The 21825-nt window shown below is 38.2% G+C and overlaps 1 protein-coding gene across 1 annotated transcript in view; it reads left to right on the top strand.

Annotated features, from left to right (window-relative positions):
• The window catches only part of LOC124802517 (excitatory amino acid transporter 2), a 294422-nt gene that overhangs the window by 248930 nt on the left and 23667 nt on the right, over positions 1-21825 (top strand). Inside the window, exons 4-6 of the mRNA XM_047263357.1 lie at positions 793-835; positions 1217-1404; positions 6644-6790. Of these exons, the coding sequence (XP_047119313.1) occupies positions 793-835; positions 1217-1404; positions 6644-6790 (378 nt within the window). The remainder of the gene's footprint in view (positions 1-792; positions 836-1216; positions 1405-6643; positions 6791-21825) is intronic.

The raw sequence follows: 21825 nt of genomic DNA, 5'->3' as shown, positions 1-21825 counted from the left end.
AATAATTTTTCGCTCAAGGAAGGAAGGGCAGGAGTTAACATTCCAATGTCATTGCAGATAGAGCCCAGTTTGGACAAGGATGGTAGAGATAATTGGCTGCGGCTATCTCAAAGGAACCAAACTGGTATTTGGTGTAGTAATTTATGAAGACTGTGGAAAAACTTGAATCTACTTAGAAGGGCACAAATTTAAAGTTCACTTCAACTGATACTAGTTTACATTACTTCCTGTTTACGTGCACCCACAATTTGGTGTTGTCATTCCTGTGCTACCTCAACCAGTAAAATCAGTGTTTGAGATCAGTTCCTGTAGTTACACTAATTTGACAAAGTCCACACCATGTAAACAATTACACAAAAGATAAATGAAGTAGTGAATTATGCTGTTTTCACAAAATTTAATCATTTATTTTTTCATACAACCTGTACGATCCCACCTCCAAGCAGTCTGTGCTCTACTACTTTGCTATTTCCATAGACTGAAGGAGGGGAGGTGAAAATATGAGAAACAATGCTCTGCCTCCCATATGTAGTTTTACCAATGAGGGAATGGCATGCCAAGATAACACACACCTAAATGTTTCACATAACTGAAAATTAAATTGCTTAATTAAGTAATTATGCTCATAATGCTATACACTGCTACATAATAAACATAACTTGCAATAAAAAGCTAAGGTTAAAATCAGAAAGGCAATCCTCCATCATTCACTTGTCACAGTAATATCTTCTTAAAGTTTCATAGAGAAAATATAATATGTCTATTTTAAAGTAAAGTCTTGTTTTTACACAGAAACGTCTTCCCAGACAACTTGTTCCAAGCAGCTTTCCAACAGGTAAGGATATGCTTACTTCTAATATGAATTTCCTCCTCCATTATATGATGATTATTTACAACTATTATTTTGTGTTCAGTTACAGAAAATATCTTAAATTATATTCATGGTAGATATGAAAAATGGATAAGAAAATCATACAGAAGTTTATGTTATCCAAAAGAAAGAGGTGGTGGTGTTTAGTTCAATGGTTTTGAAAACTGAAAATTTTTCTATACATTCTTCATACTATAATACAAATGATTTGTATGACTCTTCCGAATTTATATGTAAACTACCTTTAATAACAATAGATAGAAAAAATGCAATTAGGATGTCATACTATTTTCATTGCCAGAACATTTTTGGTATTGTATTTGGTTTGTGTGGGATGTTTTGTAGGCTCATACAGTGTACACACCGAAGATTAGTGCTCCACCTTATAATGGGTCAATAAATGGTACGGGAGCTGTGCTTATGGCTTCAGCAGCTGCTGCGGGAGCAGATACTGCAGGAGGAGGTAGTGGAGAAGAGGCACTTGAGGAGACAGTTGTAACACACACGGAGTTGGTGAGGACTATAAAGTATAGGTAAGCTAAGAATCACTATTTAAAAATACAGCATCTTGTTGTACAATATGCATATTAAAAAATTTATTCCATTGTGGTGAGAGACGTAATGGTGGTGGTAACAAACATGAGAGGATGTAGAATGAGCCATTGGCAATATTGATGCTCATGCTAGCTACGTTCGGCTGTTTGGAGACAGTGTTGTTATTCTCATCATCATGCAACACATAATCAATCAGTTGCATTTCAAGTGTGCAGGAATCAACATACCACTGTTATGCAATATATAACAACTAATTTTCTCACTAATAAAGAAATGAAACCTTGTGACTTTTTGGCAGAATTCTGTGAAAAATTCACACAATATACATTGTATGGAATTAAAATGTTTTTAGAGGCACCACTCCAAACATGGCTATGTCCTGTCATATCATTTTTTAATGCAACCCTCCATTTCCTGTCATCAAGACAAGGCTCCATGCAAACAAAGGGGAAGTATTTAACATGACATCATTTTAGTAGGTCTGTGTTGCACATAACTGAAGGCTTTGGGAAGTTTACAAAAAAATGTGAGCAAGGTAATTTTTCTTGTCCAGTTCTGATAAAACAGTTTGTGAATCATGTATTTGTTTTCCAATAAAGAAGGCTTCAAAGAAATGAAACTAAGTTGCTGGTGAATGTTTATGCTCAGAAACATGGTGCAGCATTGTTGTAAACTTTGATAAACATTTTTGAAAACACAGGAAGTAAGGAGATGGGTCTAATTCAGTCACTTGCTAATCTCTACATTTATAAATGCTTATTACAATCACATACTTCAGTCATTTAAGAAATATATGTTGACTAACTGATTGGCTACAAACAGAACTAAAGGTAGGTGCTACCAAGTCAGCACAAGATTTTAATATTTTGATTGATATACCATCATAGCCCAAATACATATTGATTTTTAGTGACCTAGCTAGTGATCTTCCTGAGCTCTGGCTGGACAACTCGTATGTTGTAGTGGTAATAAATTATACATGCAAACCTTCCTCAGCAATCATTCTATCTACTAGTGAAAATCTTATCCATATACCTGCAGTAGTTCCTGAGATTAACCTTTACATACATATGGACAGATAAAAATAGGCAGGGAACAATTATTTGGTAATATGTACAGATAAGTTTCATTCTCTCTCTCTCTCCCTTTTTTTTTTTAGTCTGTGTTTTCAGCTACTATAAGGAAAAAATTATTGAATTTAGTGGTGAATGACCTGAATTTAACACAATTTCAACACACTCATTGTAAAAACACAATTTACAGTGAGTTGAAGCAATGCACAGGCACATGCTATGTTATTGGCAGTATATGGAATATAAGCTGTGAGCAGAAAGTGTGTTGTTGACATGCCTCTTTCAGCTTATTTGTGAACAAGCATAACAGACTACATCAAGCAAGCGCACAAAATGTTGGCTTGAAACTGAAATCCACCCTTAAGATTAATACTGGTGAACTGAGAATTAACAAGAAATGGATTAACATCAGAATACATAAATATTTGGAGAAGCAAAATATTTGTAACTCGTATGCACTGCATCAATTAATTTAAGAGAAGATGACTACATAGGAGAAAACTACTTGAGGTTTATTTGACATATATGACAGAGATCCATTTTTCCTGCAAATGTTACCACATGGAATAAGAACTGAGGCTGTCAGTTAGGTCCAGAGCAAGATAGGCAATTATTATTATTTCTTCCCTTTCTCAGACGTTACGACCAGTTAAATGGAAAGTGACGCGGACCTTGATCAAGCATGACTTCCTTTTAACTGTACGGTATATGTTACATTGCATTTAGGAACTTTCAGGCAGGATTTGAGGAAGTCGTATCCCTGCTGGAGAGCCACATTCAGAGTCTGATCCAGTCCCGGAAAGTATCCTGTCACAAGTGGGGCACTTTTGTGGTTCTTCTGTGGGAGGTTCTGGGTTGAACCATTACACCAACAACCTGAAAACAGCTTTCGCATCCCGCAACTACCCTCCCGACCTGGTACAGAAGCAAATAACCAGAGCCACTTCCTCATCCCGTCAAAACCAGAATCTCCCCACCAGATCCGGGACTGGATCAGACTCTGAATGTGGCTCTCCAGCAGGGATACGACTTCCTCAAATCCTGCCCTGAAATGAGATCCATCGTTCATGAAATCCTCTCCACTCCACCAAGAGTGTCTTTCCGCCGTCCACCTAACCTTCGTAACCTCTTAGTTCATCCCTATGAAATGCCCAAACCACCTTCCCTACCCTCTGGCTCCTACCCTTGTAACCACCCCCGGTGTAAAACCTGTCCCATGCACCCTCCCACCACCACCACCTACTCCAGTCCTGTAACCCGGAAGGTGTACACAATCAAAGGCAGAGCCACGTGTGAAAGCACCCACGTGATTTACCAACTGACCTGCCTACACTGTGATGCTTTCTATGTGGGAATGACCAGCAACAAACTGTCCATTTGCATGAATGGACACAGACAGACAGTGTTTGTTGGTAATGAGGATCACCCTGTGGCTAAACATGCCTTGGTGCACGGCCAGCACATCTTGGCACAGTGTTACACCGTCCGGGTTATCTGGATACTTCCCACTAACACCAGCCTGTCAGAACTCCGGAGATGGGAACTTGCCCTTCAGTATATCCTCTCTTCTCGTAATCCGCCAGGCCTCAACCTCCGCTAATTTCAAGTTGCCACTGCTCATACCTCACCTGTCTTTCAACAACATCTTTGCCTCTTTATTTCCGCCTCAACTGACATCTCTGTCCAAACTCTTTGCCTTTACAAATGTCTGCTTGTATCTGTGTATGTGTGGTTGGATATGGGTGTGTGTGCGAGTGTATACCTGTCCTTTTTTCCACCTAAGGTAAGTCTTACCGCTCCCGGGATTGGAATGACTCCTTACCCTCTCCCTTAAAACCCACATCCTTTCGTCTTTCCCTCTCCTTCCCTCTTTCCTGATGAAGCAACCGTGGTTGTGAAAGCCAGTATTTTGTGTGTATGATTGTGTTTGTTTGTGTGTCTATCGACCTGCCAGGGCTTTCGTATGATAAGTCACATCATCTTTGTTTTTAGATATGTTAAATAATTGAGTTAGATGTCAATGTGTTGAGGTGAACTTCTTTAGCCAGAAATTTGCTATTTTATCTTTTCCAGGGGCTTTCGAGTTGTGTGTAGAATTAATTGCTCGGGTGACTTCATGTTGCAAAATTATCACTTCGGGCATTTGTGGTATCATCTTGTATGTTTCTGTTTGTATCCACCGTGCATGTCTGTCATGTTGTACTGGGTTTGACCATATGTTGCTCCAGAAGTGTTCCATGTCTTTTATGTTTGGTGGATTGTCTATTTTAATGTGTGTGTGTTATCTATTGTCTGGTAAAATTTCTTTTGGTTTGTGTTGAATGTTTGGTTTTGTTTCCTAGTATTTTCACTTTTTTTTGTATCTTCTAAGTCGTTTGGCCAATGCTTGTAATTTCTGCTTCTTTTCATCCAATTTTTCTATTGCTTCTTGTTGTGAGATTTTACCTAAACTTTTTTTCATTTTTTGTCTGATATTTCATTTCTTATAAATTGTGTTAGCTGTCCGATGTCTTTTCTCAGTTTTTTTATTTTGATCTGTAGCCTGTATTGCCATGCTGGTTTTGTGTGTTTCTTCTGTGTGTTGGTTGGTTCTGATCTCTGCCTAGTGTGTATATTTAGTGTAGTGAGTGCTCCTATATAAACCAGTAGTTGTGGCTCTTCCATAGTTGTATTTTCATTTATTTTGTTGTGTATGATTGTGTTGATAGTTGTTATTGTTGTTTCGACTTGTGGGTTATTTGGTTGTCTATGCAAGAATGGTCTAATGTCTGTATTTGTGTCTTTGTATTCTATATATGCTAGCTGAAATTTTTCTTCTATATCTAACATGTGTGTCACTTCATGTTCTATTTGTGCTTGTTCTGGTGGCCATCTTATGATTTCGTTTTCCTCTGATTGTTTAATTGATGCGTGTTGTTCTTTGTTTGCTCTGGGATGATTGAGTCCATTACTGTATTTTCTTCTTCTGATTGCACATTATTTTGTTCCAGTATTTGTTGTACTTGTTGTTTGATGTTTTCTAATTCTGACTGGGGTATCCTGTTATTTTTTATTATTACACGGATCTGATCAGCTAGTCGTTGTTCTGTTAAAAATTTTAATTCTTGGTATCTGGTAATAAATGTTGTGTATACTTGTGATCTGTATCCAGTTGTGTTGGTTCCTAAGTTTGTTGCTTGGTAATAACAGAACATGAGGTGTCGGGTAACTTCATCTGACCATCTCATCCTCTGTCTTTGTTTTCCTTCTAGAGTGGTTGCAGGAAGCATATCCTGCAAAACACCTCTATTTGGATTTAAATCATTTTCCATGTGGCTAACAGTGTCGTTACCATTGTGGATGGGCATAGGGTTTGTGCTTTTTGTTGCCTTTTATGACTGGCAGAACATATCAGAGGCCTATTCTTTCCCGGGCCTCCGCAGTGTTATTATTATTATTATTATTATTATTATTATTATTATTATTATTATTACACTGTACAGCTGTTTGCATCATGCTTTGTCACTTCCAAAGGTTTACAATATTAAGGATTAATTAATTAATTAATTAATTGTTGCATCATATTTCATATATCCCATCAAGAAGGAGAACCTTGAAGGATGTTGAATACATCAAGGCATACATTAACAACCAAGCAAATCACATAAACTTAATCTGTATATGGTATTAACTGGAAACTATAATCATAATGAAACTTCCTGGCAGATTAAAACTGTGTGCCGGACTGAGACTCGAACTCGGGATCTTTGCCTTTCAGGGGCAAGTGCTCTACCAACTGAGCTACCAAAGCATGACTCACGCCCCATCCTCACAGCTTTACTTCTGCCAGTACCTCAGCTTAATATCTAAGGAGTTGCAAACTGTAATTTCTTCACAAGAACCATTTCAGTATCAAAATTCATGAGTACGTGTTGTATTTGCAAGGTAAGGTACTGGTACATCTTACTTATACATCCCTAATAAAAGGAAAAAAGGAACAGAGATTCTACAAATTGCATTGCAAATAAATGAATTATTGGTAGTCACAACTGTCAGTGAGACCATTTATGTAGGTGCAGCACAAGGCTCAATCCAAGTAAAGTACACAAAACTGTACAAAAGTTACTATATTTTCCTATATAAAATTATTTATCTTTCTTTCCAGGGAAGGCACAAACACTCTTGGAGTTATATTCTTCTGCCTCGTATTTGGTACAGTCCTTGGAACAATGGGACGCAAAGCTGAAATTGTGATTGAATTCTTTACTACAGTTGATGAAGTTATTATGAGAATTGTCACTGGAATAATGTGGTAAGTGCTGTATGATCTGTTAGTCTTACAGAAATAACTAATTAATAAGTACAAAACATTGTGAACAATGATTGTAACATTCTACCATTCATTCAATTCCTTAATTATAGAAATGTGCTCTTTTTTCGTGGAGCAATTCAAGAATTGCTCTGTGAAAACCCTCATCATTGAAAAATACCTTCCCCTGACCCCGATTCAACCTGATTAAAAGATCTCTTATCAGTACTACAGCAGAACCAAGTCTCCAGAAACCCAGAACACGTATTTTATTCTGATAATGCAACACTCTTGTTGTACCATGATCTTAGTGAGGGACAATGTATGTAACATACACTCTGAAATTCCTACATTTTATATATTATTCATAAATGAAGAGCCAACAGGCTTATGATTGACACACACACACACACACACACACACACACACACCAATGTTCTACAGAATCCATCCTAAAGAAACATTTACAAATAAAGAACACCCAAGAAACACAGTAATAAGAGTGCAGAGTTTACAAACAACCTCTTTATGCTACACCAAACTTCAGCATGAAGCAGGAAGGATTATAGTATACATTCATAAAAATCTCCAACCATTTACACAGTAATGTGAAAAGCTGCTACTTTGGGAAAAAAAGATGATTATTTGTGCTTTCTGAGTTATGTTGACAAGCTCCTTTTTATCTTAATATACATGTTTTTTAGTTAAGGAAAATAAAATTGTCTGCATTTGTAATGTACGAGGCTTGTTTACAGTACACTACAAATTGTCATATCACTTTGCAATGAATGGGGATATTTGTCTTCCAGCTAATAGGAATCTTCAGACCTTAAATCTACATAATCAAATTTCTGAAAGGAGTGGCCAATTAGGTATGTCCTTACTACTCTTCAGAATTGGGAGACACTCTAAATTTCTTGCTAAAAGTTAAATAGGAAGCAGTTGAACATGCACTAGAGTCCCAGTCTCCTCTCTCAGCTCTTGGCAAAGTCTACATGGAAATCAGTTTCCTGCCTTATATTATGATTGTATATATTAAAATGCAACTGGAACTAGTTTTTATTATCAGTAACAAAAGCCATTAGAGAGTAAATGTACTGGCAAATAAATGTAAGAATCCAAAGACCCTTAAAAAGGCTACAGATAGTGGTGCAATTATGTGCTTTACACATTATTCTTACTGCTCACCTTTGCTGAAAAAATTATTTTGCTTGTTATTTTATCCACGTTCATGTTGTGAACTCCACAGCCATATGATAGTCAGTGAATGATGCAACCAGACACAAATAATTTTTTAGTGTTTTATTTTACTGCCATAACTAGTTTTGGGCTACCATGCCCATCTTCAGATGGCTAGTATTTTTTCGTTAGATGTTTTGGTCCCACAGTATGGAGGGTGGATCATGTATGCTAACGTGCTTTATATAGCACTTTAGCATACATGATCCATCCTCATTGCCTCTAAATCACCCCCTCTTAACTTTCCAGAATTTCTTAACCTCAAACCTTGCTTCATTATCACTCCCAAATCCCTCAACATGCAAGCTAACCTTACATCTGCAGAAAAAATCGCAGTCCACCATCTAAAAACTGATGCTGAGCTTTTAATCCTACCTGCTGACAAAGGCTCCACAACTTGTTTTGAACTGAAAGGACTACCTGGCAGGTGGACTCCACTAGCTATCAGATTCACCCACTCGCAAGCCCTGCTACAATGATCCCATTCCAGAAATCTCCAGTCTCTCCTCAAATCCTCAGTCTCATCCCAGAACCCCTCCCTAGAGACCATCTCTCTCCTAACCCGTACCACTCCCTACACTCATACCTTCTACATGCTTCCTAAAGTCCATAAACCCAACCACCCAGGACACCACATAGTGGCTGGTTACTGTGGCCCCCCTGAAAGAATCTCTGCTCTCATAGACCAACACCTTCAGTCTATTACCTGCAACCTACCCTACTATATAAAAAATACCAACCATTTCCCCCATAGAATCTCCACTGTTCCTGTTTCTTTACCACATGGTACTCTCCTTGTAACTATTGATTGCACCTCCCTCTACACTAACATCCCCAACACCCATGGCCTTGCTGCCATTGAACCCTACCCTTCCCAGCGCCTAACAGATTCCAAACCTACAACCTCCTTCCTAGTCACCATGGCCAACTATATCCTCATCCACAATTACTTCTCCTTTGAAGGCATTACCTACAAACCAACCCAGGGTATGGCAATGAGCAATTGCATAGCACCATCCTATGCCAACCTATTCATGGCCATCTAGAGGAATGTTTTATAACCAGCCAGAATCCCAAACCCCTCACCTAATCCTGATTTATTGATGACATCTGGATCAAAGGTGAGAACACCCTATCTGCATTCCTCCAGAACCTGAACATCTTCTCCCCTATTTGTTTCACTTCCACCCAACAAGCCACCTTCCTCAGTGCTGACTTCCACCTCAAAAGTGGCTACATCAGTACCTCCATCCATATCAAGCCTACCAAGTGACAGCAATACCTCCACTTCAACAGGTGCCACACATTCCAAACCCAGAAGTCCCCTCCATACAGCCTAGCTATTCACGGACATCATATCCGTAATGTTGAACAGTCTGTCGCAAAACATACCAAGGGTCTCACTAAGGCCTTCACAGACTATACTTATCCTCCCAACCTTGTGCAGAAACAGATTTTCTGTGCCTTATCTCTTCAGTCACCCCATCTCCCCACTTCCCAAAGTCCCACCATCTGGCCACACATGAGCATTCCCCTCATGACTCAGTACCTCCCAGGACTTGAGCAACTGAATCACATTTTCCACCACGGTTTCGACTACCTACCACTGTGCCCTAAAATGAGGAATGTCCTACCCACTAACCTTTCCACACCTCTCACAATGGTGTTCTGCCACCCAGTGCACATACACAATATCCTTGCTCATCCCTACACAACCCCTACTCCCGACCCCTTGCCTCATGGCTCATATCCCTGAAATTGGCCTAGATGCAAGACCTGTCCCATACATCTTCCCATCACCACCTACTCTGTCCAGTCAGAAGCATTGCCTATCCCATCAGAGGCAGGGTTACCTTTGAAATTAGTCATGTGATCTACAAGCTAAGCTGCAACCATTGTGCTGCATTCTATGTGGGCATGACAACCAACAAGCTGTATGTCTGCATGAATGGCGACTTACAAACTGCAGCCAAGAAACAGCTGGACCACCCAGTTGCCGAGCACACTGCCCATCTCAACATTCCTCATTTCAGTGACTGCTTCACAGCCCATGCCATGTGGATCCTTCATACTAACACCAGCTTTCCTGAACTGTGCAGGCAGGAAATCTCCCTGCAGTATATCCTACATTTCTGTAATCTTCTTGGCCTCAGCCTTCATTAGTCATTGTCCCAGTTGAGCACTACATAACCCTCTGCTCCATCAAAACACCCATAGTCCTTTTACTTCTCTCCTTTTCCACTGCCCACCCCCCCTTCCATGCAACCTCCTGACTGCACCTAGTTGCCTTAGCCCCTCTCCACCTCATCCTTGTATGCTTCTGACCTATAGAATTTTACATGAGGTGTTTCATTTAGTGTAAGTATACAAATCACAAATGCCTACTTCAGATAGTAGCAGGTTATTATTTGTCAAAAATTATGTAAGATGAGTCATTGTGAAGTTAATAATCCTGCATTGCTATATACACCAGCAGAATTACCATTCCTTAGTGACTTTAACTTTCAGCATATTTGAAATTTGTGTGTCTGTTGATGGTGCATGCAAAACATGCAGAAGCAAATCTAATGCATTTGTATTTTGTTGTTTATTAGTAAGCTCAATGTTTGTTGCCACTGTGACAAAATAATTTGGAGGCCAATGATTTCAATATACTCAAGAACATCATTATTTTTGTTTGTTTCATATTTAATAATGTTTCAGTTCTTTCCATAACACATTTGTTTCACTTTCCTCTAACAGTTAGAGAACTTTCTAATACTGGTGGTAAGAGTTGAAACACTTGACAGCAGCTTGTCTTCTTTTTGGCATGTTGTTGTTGTTGTTGTTGTTGTTGTGGTCTTCGTCCTGAGACTGGTTTGATGCAGCTCTCCATGTTACTCTATCCTGTGCAAGCTTCTTCATCTCCCAATATGTACTGCAGCCTACATCCTTCTGAATCTGCTTAGTGTATTCATCTCTTGGTCTCCCTCTATGATTTTTACCCTCCACACTGCCCTCCAATACTAAATTGGTGATCCCTTGATGCCTCAGAACATGTCCTACCAACCGATCCCTTCTTCTTGTCAAGTTGTGCCACAAACTCCTCTTCTCCCCAATCCTATTCAATACCTCCTCATTAGTTATGTGCTCTACCCATCTAATCTTCAGCATTCTTCTGTAGCACCACGTTTCAAAAACTTCTATTCTCTTCTTGTCCAAACTATTTATCGTCCATGTTTCACTTCCATACATGGCTACACTACATACAAATACTTTCAGAAAAGACTTCCTGACACTTAAATCTATACTCAATGATAACAAATTTCTCTTCTTCAGAAATGCTTTCCTTGCCATTGCCAGTCTACATTTTATATCCTCTCTACTTCGACCATCATAAGTTATTTTGCTCCCCAAATAGCAAAACTCATTTACTACTTTAAGTGTCTCATTTCCTAATCTAATTCCCTCAGCATCACCCGACTTAATTCGACTACTTTCCATTACCCTCATTTTGCTTTTGTTGATGTTCATCTTATATCCTCCCTTCAAGACACTGTCCATTCCATTCAACTGCTCTTCCAAGTCCTTTGCTGTCTCTGACAGAATTACAATGTCATCAGCGAACCTCAAAGTTTTTATTTCTTCTCCATGGATTTTAATACCTACTCTGAATTTTTCTTTTGTTTCCTTTGCCGCTTGCTGAATATACAGATTGAATAACATCGGGGAGAGGCTACAACCCTGTCTCACTCCCTTCCCAACCACTGCTTCCCTTTCATGTCCCTCGACTCTTATAACTGCCATCTGGTTTCTGTACAAATTGTAAATAGCCTTTCGCTCCCTGTATTTTACCCCTGCCACCTTCAGAATTTGAAAGAGAGTATTCCAGTCAACATTGTCAAAAGCTTTCTCTAAGTCTACAAATGCTAGAAACGTAGGTTTGCCTTTTCTTAATCTAGCTTCTAAGATAAGTCGTAGAGTCAGTATTGCCTCACGTGTTCCCATGTTTCTACGGAATCCAAAATGATCTTCCCCGAGGTCAGCTTCTACCAGTTTTTCCATTCGTCTGTAAAGAATTCGGGTTAGTGTTTTGCAGCCATGACTTATTAAACTGATAGTTCAGTAATTTTTACATCTGTCAGCACCTGCTTTCTGGCATAACAGATATTAATCCTGGGAGCTATTCGTATCTTGACCCTGCTAATGTTTCGTTGCACCCTTGTTTGGATTACGTTAAAACAAGACTCGAAGTGATGTAGGTGCATATATGAGAGAGCATTAAATTTTTATCTACTTTTTCAGCATTATAAATCTCTTCCCAGAATTTATCTCTAAATACCATGATAAAGTCATTCTTTATGATGTATGACACTTTTCTTCCATGACCTAAACCTAACTGGTCAGCATATTAGTTTCCATGTCTAAATAGCTTATGACTATACTCCAACCGTTATTGCCATTATTGGAAACTTTATTGTGGGATGGAATCTGGAGCCGAACATAAACACTTCTAAAAGTCCTTGATCAGTACTTCATGACAGAAAATCAGTATTAAAGCATCCACAAACAATAATTCCAAAGATAACCTTATTAAAAAGTCTCTATCTGCTTTATGAAGCTAAGTTAAATTATGCTGGCCACATGTGAACTGTCAGTACTACTATTCTCTCTCTCTCTCTCTCTCTCTCTCTCTCTCTCTCTCTCTTCTTTCCTTTTTTGTTACTTGGTCTACAGGTGTATTGCATTAGTTTGTATCCATCAAGATACCTGTTTGATTTCAGTTATTCCCATATGACACACTGATAAGCACAACAAATCTACTGGCAGTCCAATTACTCTTTCATTTTTGCATGTAGACATTACAAGTTTATACTGATGAGGCTTCTGTTGTTTTGGTGGAAAACAACAAATGAATGTACTTTAAGACCCTTCTCTTTCTTTTAAGTGCAATATTTTATCTTTCTAGTAGCTGTTTCAAGTGTTCTGTAGCTCTCTCTCTTCATAGAATTAACATATAAAAGACATAAGGAACACATTGGCTATCACTGGGGTAGGATGGATACCACTTTGGTCGGAACTGATACTTCTCATAATTAGCTGTAAAAGAAGCCTTTTACCAGAAGCATTCATGTGTAAATTATGTATATAATGTGACAGTGATGAGTGATGCATCAGTCACATCTGCCTGTGATAGCTCCCCTCTCCTGAGTGATTCTCCTAGTTCCACATCAATAACTTCCACAGAACACTTCATCCAAGGCTTATCATATCACTCAGAGACTGAAAAACTCTTTGCACTAATGTCATGCCTGCACCATCTATTAATGCAATATGATTTTCACATAAAAAATTTCCCAAAGAGCCCAAATCTCATGTGACATTTCTGACCTCTGCAACAGTTCTTCCATTCATCTCCCACCACGACTACATGACAATATGAGCTTCTTGTTATTGTTAAACCTTTCCTTTCCAACCTTATCTGATACCATATACCCAGTATTACCAGACTACTTCTGAAGTTGTTGGCTTCTCTCTATACTTTTGTACAGTCTCCAAAGCATTGAATATATTGTATATGTCTGAACTGCTGAAGAACCACTTGGTTTTGACTGTATTTTCCCATTCTGTAAATGTTTTAGGGACTTGGTGTAGCTTTCTCCTGTCTTAGAATTTTGACTTATTCACTTGCCTCCCTCTTCAACAGTGTACACCATCCATAATTTTAATCTAAGGTAATGAAATATACTCCAATCAATTTAAACAAATTTTTCATTGGATAATAATATTGATTAATATCCCATGAATTCATCCAGTGAATAAATTTTATTTATGTGGAACATCATACTGTATAATAACGGAATGATAACTTTGATCACTGTAAATTTGGGTGCTAATAAGGGCAGTTAGGAACTGAACTCTTACAAGCTCCTCTTTGAGTATACTACCATCACCAGTGACTATGGAGGCTACTTCTGCAACTTTAATGTTCTTAGTTTCAAGGCCGTTCTTGAAACTCATATGTTCCAGAGTGCTACTTGCAAAAGGCATTATTTCCAGTCATAGTCCATTTCACAATGACCATGGAGACGTGGGTTAGAACAAAAAGATATGAAACTCAATAAACACTGAAATGCAAACACTATCATACATAATAAAATGTAATAATTAGTTTTAGTAGTAATCCTTTTTGTGTGTTTTTTCAGATATAGATAATTATTTTTTCTAAGTAAATGTGCCCTTTTGAACATACATTTGTAGTTATCTGAATCCTCATTACTCTGGGTGTACTTACTTTTATTGATATTGCTGTTATTGTTCAGAATTACAATTCCAAAGCTTTCTTGGTGTCTGAAGTTGTCTTAAAATTGAATAACAGGAAAAATCTTGTGTAGTCAATATTCTAATTTTTCACCTGCAGTTTCGGTAAAAACTTGTGAATGAAATACACACATTGATTTTTTATGACTGCTTGCTCACTCAAGTAAGATCAACATACACATAATTCAACAGCCTTGGAAAAATTTCAAAATTTAACTCTGGCTAAATTATGAACTTCTTGAATGAAGTTATTAAGTTTCACCATTCCTAGGATCATTTTGCCAATTTTATGGTCTAGCTCATATTGTGACTGTGATCTAAACCTCACAATTGTGCTAAATCTTCTAATGTTACTGCCAAATCAGCTCAAAGTGTCACAGGTGTCACAGTCTCCAGTACTGTGTAGTGACTGCAGCAATCACTATATCTCTGGAATGACCAGAATCATTCCTTTTGTAGGCTGCTGTAAAACTTCTCACATAAAAAGTAATATTCATCACAACATATAAACAAAAAATTAACATAGGAGTACAGAAATATGTTGTGAACATTAGACAAGAATGCAGTGAGTATGTGGTAAATATTTTTATATTTAGTGTTTGGAAAACATAGGAATAGTACAATGGACAACAAGATGTGTTCAAAAGATAACAGGAATTCTGCAATTTGGTGTGCACAGAAAAGGGTATTTTCATTACATTTTTGTTACTTTCTGGTGTATGATATAATCCAAGGAACAGAGAAAGGAACATCTGCCAAAGAACATAATTTTTCAGAATGGGAACAATACTGAAACCATTACATTGAACAAGATAAAAGACTGACAACAAACACAAATCTGCAGACCTCTCAGCCTCCCCTTCATAATTTACCTTCATAATAATAATAATTAGCTCGTAGTTGGGTGTATCTGGAACATAAGCCTCTCCATCTTTTTCCTGTCCTCCCACCAGTCGTCCCTCTCTACTCTGTTCCAGTCTTCTCCTTTCTTCTTCACACATTCCTTGCTTCCTATTATCATCATGAACCAGTCTTGGCATCCTGACAACTCTCATTCTCTTAACATTTACATGCCACATTAATCTAGTCTTTTCTACGTCCCATTATATGGGCTTCTCTATCATTATTTCTCTCACAGTCTCATTCCAGACTCCGTCCATTCCTCTTAGTCCTATCCCGCTTCTTTGAAATTTCAGACAAAGGAACAAGCTGGCTGTCAAACTAGATATAGGACAATGAATAACAAGGTGTGTACAAAATATAAAGGGAATACTGTAGTTTTGGCATTTAGTATGATCCACACATAATTTTTCATTGTTGTGTTGGTAAACATATTTGAAAAAAGTATCTGTATAGTGTGAGTCATGTTAGATGCCTAGTCTTTTGTCAGTTTTTTGGCTGGATTGGTGACTATTTATTTTGTACAAAAACATAGCAGAGAATTTTATTAAATTTTGCTACATGAATAGAATAAAGTGCAGCAAAGTATTAGAAATGTTACATATTCCTTTTGGTGAGTCTGCTAAGAGTAAAACAAGGGCTTACATGTGGTGTAAACAGACAGATTCTCTTGATGCCCTGGCACATCATAACCAATGAAATTGCGGAAAAAAGTTACAGAAATGAGAAAAAAGTTACAGAAATGATTACAAACAATTGCCAATTCACTACTAGATTAGTCAGGCATATTGGCATGCCAAATGGCTTGTGCTAAGAAACTTTTTCATGTGTTTCTGGTGTGAAACATGTGACAGAAAAATTTATTCCAAAATTGTTGAATCGTGAACTAAAACAGTGGTGAAAGCAAGTCTCTCATCAGCTACTAGAAGCCAAAAACAATGCAGGACCACTGAAATGTGTCATAATACGTTATGAAACAAGCATTTCTGAGTATGACATCAAAATAAGGTTTAATTGTTTCAGTTGATGGACTCAGGATTTCAAAGACCAAGAAAAGTTAAACAAGTGCAGTCAAATGTGAAGGTTAAGCTAACTGTGTTCTTCCGTTTTAACACCATATTGCACCATGAGTTCTTGCCATAAGGTTGAACGGTCACTAAGGAGTACTAGTTAGAAGTTCAATGCCATTTGCATGAAGCAGTCTGAAGAAAATGCCCAGATTTGTGATGAAACAATTCATGACTTTTGCAGCACACTCAATCACCTGCTCACACTTAAGTTGCTTGTTCATGATTTTTTTTCTGAATTATTGCGTTGTTTGGGATTCATATTTTTTGAGAAAGCTTTTGACTCAGTTTCAACTACTACTGTACTAACAGCTTTTGGAAAAACAAATAACTGATTATACCCACATTACTGCACTAAGCACAGTAACACAGTGGGAAGACAAGGGTTTACATTAAGGAGAACAGTGATTCAAAACTCTGTCTGGCCATCAATATTTAGGTTTACGTGGTTTAGGCAAATGTTAGGATGGTTTCTTGAAAAAGCCATAGTCAGTTTTCTTTCCCAGTCTGAGCTTGTGCTCCATCTCTCATGACCTGATTTTCAACAACAGATAAAACCCCAATCTTCCTTTCTTTCACCCCAAGTTGGTATACTGAAAAGCAGCTTCAATGAGACTTTATAAAGATAGTAAGAAATTCAAACTGAAAGAGGAGTCAGGGAAGATTCTGTATTGTTAAAACTATTCTTGGCAGCTACAGTGTGTTTTTTGATCTTTAAGATGGGAAATCAAGATATGATCAAGTGTTGGTGGAATGTACATGAACCATATATTATATGAATGTGCGGTATCTGCTCTTTTGGACATACCTGAAAGAACAGACACCGCACATTAATATAATTGAGTCACCTCAAAGAGCTATGAGTCCACACCTTCAGTGTGAATGCACAATCACGTTTGACCTTCTGTGGGAATTTCAATGCTTTGGTTCCTCCACCTCAGATTTACACGATATGAACCATCTATGTCTATCTGATGATTCCGTTCATCTTGGGTGCAAAAATTCATTGATGGCCAGTAAAACTGTAACACAATAAAGGTGGCATGCAACAGATGTCTAATTGGCATGAAGTGAACCATATGTTTGGATCTGCAATATTAGTGTTTCAGTGCAACTGTGCAATATAGGTGAGAGTAACACCATTCACATTCTGAATATATGGAAACATTACATAGTGGGTTTCTTTTTCAAAGATTGTATTTGAATATTAGCTCTTCATGAGAAGATTTTGTTATGCTTCATGTAACAAAGAGAAATATCTATTTGCAAAATTCGGAATTTGACAGAAGCAGGATTGTGGACTATGGCCTACAGTTTACCGTTCAGTGAGCCTGTTGATCTCTTTGATCATGATTCCATAGCTGCCATGTCAATATAGAATCAATAAGGCCAAGCTGGACCCTAGTGGCCCCACATGACTAGAGCTGGGGAGGAGATACACATTTTCTGCCTGGCAATGCAGAACAGGTACAGCCACATCACATTGATCCAGGAAATTGGCAAGAAAAATATAAATACAGACTGTGTGATAATGTCTGGAGTACCATAAACTGTCAGCAGGGTGATGACTGTTGGAGCTTTCTTGATGAGGTAGAATAGAGAGGTGTGTTAACAGAGGTGTACCCATCAACACTGGACACAGGATTGGCACCATGTCATCTTTACAGAAGGGTCCCAGTTTTGTATGCAGCATCATGACAGACATGTCTGTGTGTGGAGGCTCTGAGGATAATGAATGTTGTCAGACTGCATTACTTTTCATCATACAGACCCAGAAGCTGGTATGATGGTGTAGGGTGCCTCTGGTTACACACAATCACCTGTGGTTCATGTACCTGGTAATTTGGACAGCAGGTGTTACATTTCTGAAGAGTTAATGTCACTGGCTGTGCCTGCAATGTTATCTTTCATCAAGATAACACAAGACTGCAAGTTGCTAGTAGTGTTCTCACCTGCTTTGACATGTTCCACATCCACGAGAATCTCCTCAGCATGGATCTATGGAAAGAAAAACTAATCTAATCTTGACTGTTGTCTTGGCCAGCACATTCACCAGCCATTGAACTCTGCCCAGAATTTAAGCAGCACGGACTGACATATCCTTAACTGTCATACAAGCTCATTTCAAATAGGTGCTCATCCAGGATAGAGCTGTCATTGTTGGTGGAGATGGCAGTCCTAAGTACACAATTTTGCACCATGTATACTGCAAAATCACTAAAAATATAAAAGGAAAATTTCGTTGCTTGCTACCCATCCTGGTGTTGCAGTTTTACTGGCCATCTATGTACTTCAGCAGCAAATGGAGGAACTTATTAGAGCAAGTTTGAAAGTGGTACTATTATATCACTAATTTGACCCATCCACCATTCATTCACCTCACAAAATGCGCTGCCCATCCCCATTTCATTTTCATTGCAGTCATAATCATATTTCTCTCCATAATCTGTTTATTTGGTTTCTCATCTCACCTAGTAATTTCCAATATCCATCTCTCCATTACTCACTGAGCAACCCTCAGGTTTTCGATAGTATTTTGACATTCGCCTGCTTTATTTCTTTGTTGATTGTTCTTGGTGTCAACGTACTGCATTGCTATACTGGCTGAAAAATGGTAATTTCGGCACTGACTGTGCCGACAGGTGCACAGTTGCATTTCACAGTTGTTTACTTTCATTGTTCACAACTCCCCAATAATACACAGTTATATGTGCCCAGTGCTCTATTGTTTAACTTATGATAAACCTCATTAATAGTTTGCAGGCAAACATCCACATACTGCTACAATAGTTTACTGTTCAACATCTATGAGCAGTAAAAACCTAACCACACATTTCACAGTCTTTCAAACAAATTGAACAGACACTGTCATTGCTTTAACACATGGCATGTTGGTGTAACACTTATTTCATGGTTAAGTTGATACATTGTTGTCATTCTAACCAACATAGATTCCCCGTCTGAAACTCGGCCGTGGACTGACTGTCCTGGGACTGAAAATCGGGCCCTTATATAGCCTCACAATAATAGGTACTGAAACTACTCACTGTTTGAAGTTAAATTTACAGAAATTACAATTAAAACTTAACTCATTAAATTAACTAAATATATCAAAAAATTGGTTCTTTTTAACAGTTTCTTCTACCACGAGGGTTAAGCCAAATTATTTGTTTGAATCGTGCAATTAACATATATGCAAACAATACTTTTGACAAAACTGTAAATTAGTTTGGAATAAATTAAGGGCTGGCTTTGCTAACATGTTTTCAAATAGATCCTTTAAGAATACAATTAATTGTTCCTCCAAATGTTTATAATTAGTGCAGAATTTATATTTGTTTATACATCAACAATACAATTTAAGTTACGAAACAGTTACTGATTTCACCCTATAATGAAAGTATTAACTAGGAATAGTCAAAGTAAGTTATAAAATCAATTACATACATAAACTAAGCACAAAATTAGATCTGGTATTATATTCTTTAGGACTGAAGGCCAACCTTTATCTTTTATGATAATACAGGTTATACTCACTTATGTTAATAGTAATTAGTCAAAAATGAAAAAATGAATTTTAAGGAGGCAGATGGCAAAACAAGAGGGGGGAATAAAAAATATCCCAGCTTGCTTTGTCACAGTATCTAATTTAAAAATTAAGGTCCAGCTATCTTATGTTTAAACTGGTAATACATACTATAAACTTCTGTTGCAAAGTATAAGAAGTTTAGTCTAGAGAACCAAATTTAGTTTACCAGAAATACACCAGGAAATTGTCTTCACTTGAGTTACTGCCTTCAACTGTTATAAATGCAAAACAGTCAATAATACATGTAGTTCTAAGATTTCCTTGTCCATGTGTACTATGTACACTACAGGTCTTAATGACTTTTTTGTATATAGAACAGTTGAAGACAATAATTCAGAAGACAATTGCCTGGTGCATTTTTGGTAAACTAAATTTGGTTCTCATGACTAAACTTCTTATATTTTGCAAAGGAAGTTTATAGAATGTATAACCAGTTTAGACATACGACAGTCGGACTTTCATTTTTTTAAATTAAATAACAAAGGAAAACTGAGTGTTGCTCAGAGAGTAATGGAGAGATGGGTACTGGAAATTACTAGGTGAGATGAGAAAACAAATAAACAGACTGGGGTGACAAATATGATTATGATTGCAAAGAAATTAAAATGGATATGGGCAGGGTATTTTGTGAGGTGAATGGATGACGGTTAGGTCAAAAGTTGTCCGTAAAATTTCAAGAGACAAGAACAGAGCAAGGCAAAACTACATGGAATTTTTATAAAACATGCATGAAAAACATGGACATTTGTAGCTGAAGACTGTAATGTATGGAAATGTCTATAGACAGCCTTTATCAGTCATATGTGGGAAAAATTCCACATAGGAAAAATATATCTAAAAACAAAGATGATGTGACTTACCAAATGAAAGTGCTGGCAGGTCGACAGACACACAAACATACACACAAAATTCAAGCTTTCGCAACAAACTGGCCTCATCAGGAAAGAGGGAAGGAGAGGGAAAGACGAAAGGATGTGGGTTTTAAGGGAGAGGGTAAGGAGTCATTCCAATCCCGGGAGCGGAAAGACTTACCTTAGGGGAAAAAAGGACGGGTATACACTAGCGCGCACACACACACATATCCATCCACACATATGCAAAGGTAAGCAGACATGTCTGCTTATGTCTGTATATGTGTGGATGGATATGTGTGTGTGTGTGTGCGAGTGTATACCCGTCCTTTTTTCCCCCTAAGGAAAGTCTTTCCACTCCTGGGATTGGAATGACTCCTTACCCTCTCCCTTAAAACCCACATCCTTTCATCTTTCCTGCTCCTTCCCTCTTTCCTGATGAGGCAACAGTTTGTTGCAAAAGCTTGAATTTTGTGTGTATGTTTGTGTGTCTATCGACGTGCCAGCGCTTTCGTTTGGTAAGTCACATCATCTGTGACTTACCAAACAAAAGTGCTGGCAGGTCGATAGACACACAAACATACACACAAAATTCAAGCTTTCACGACCAACGGTTGCTTCGTCAGGAAAGAGGGAAAGAGAGGGAAAGACGAAAGGGTGTGGGTTTTAAAAGGGAGACAGTAAGGAGTCATTCCAATGCTGGGAGCGGAAAGACTTACCTTAGGGGGGAAAAGGGACAGGTATACACTCGCGCGCGTGCACCCCCCCCCCCCCCCCCCCCACACACACACACACACACACACACACACACACACACACACACACACACACACACACACACACACACACACACACACACACACACACATCCATCCACACATATACAGACGCAAGCAGACATATGTAAAGGCAAAGAGTTTGGGCAGAGATGTCACTGGAGGAGGAAGTACAGAGGCAAAGATGTTGTTGAATGACAGGTGAGATATGAGCGGCGGCAACTTGAAATTAGCTGAGGTTGAGGCCAGGTGGGTAACGGGAAGAGAGGATATATTGCAGGGCAAGTTCCCAACTCCGGAGTTCTGATAGGCTGGT

Source organism: Schistocerca piceifrons, chromosome 6 (assembly GCF_021461385.2).
Source record: "Schistocerca piceifrons isolate TAMUIC-IGC-003096 chromosome 6, iqSchPice1.1, whole genome shotgun sequence".
Taxonomy (NCBI): Eukaryota; Metazoa; Arthropoda; class Insecta; order Orthoptera; family Acrididae; genus Schistocerca; species Schistocerca piceifrons.
This window is presented reverse-complemented; position numbering and strand designations above follow the sequence as displayed.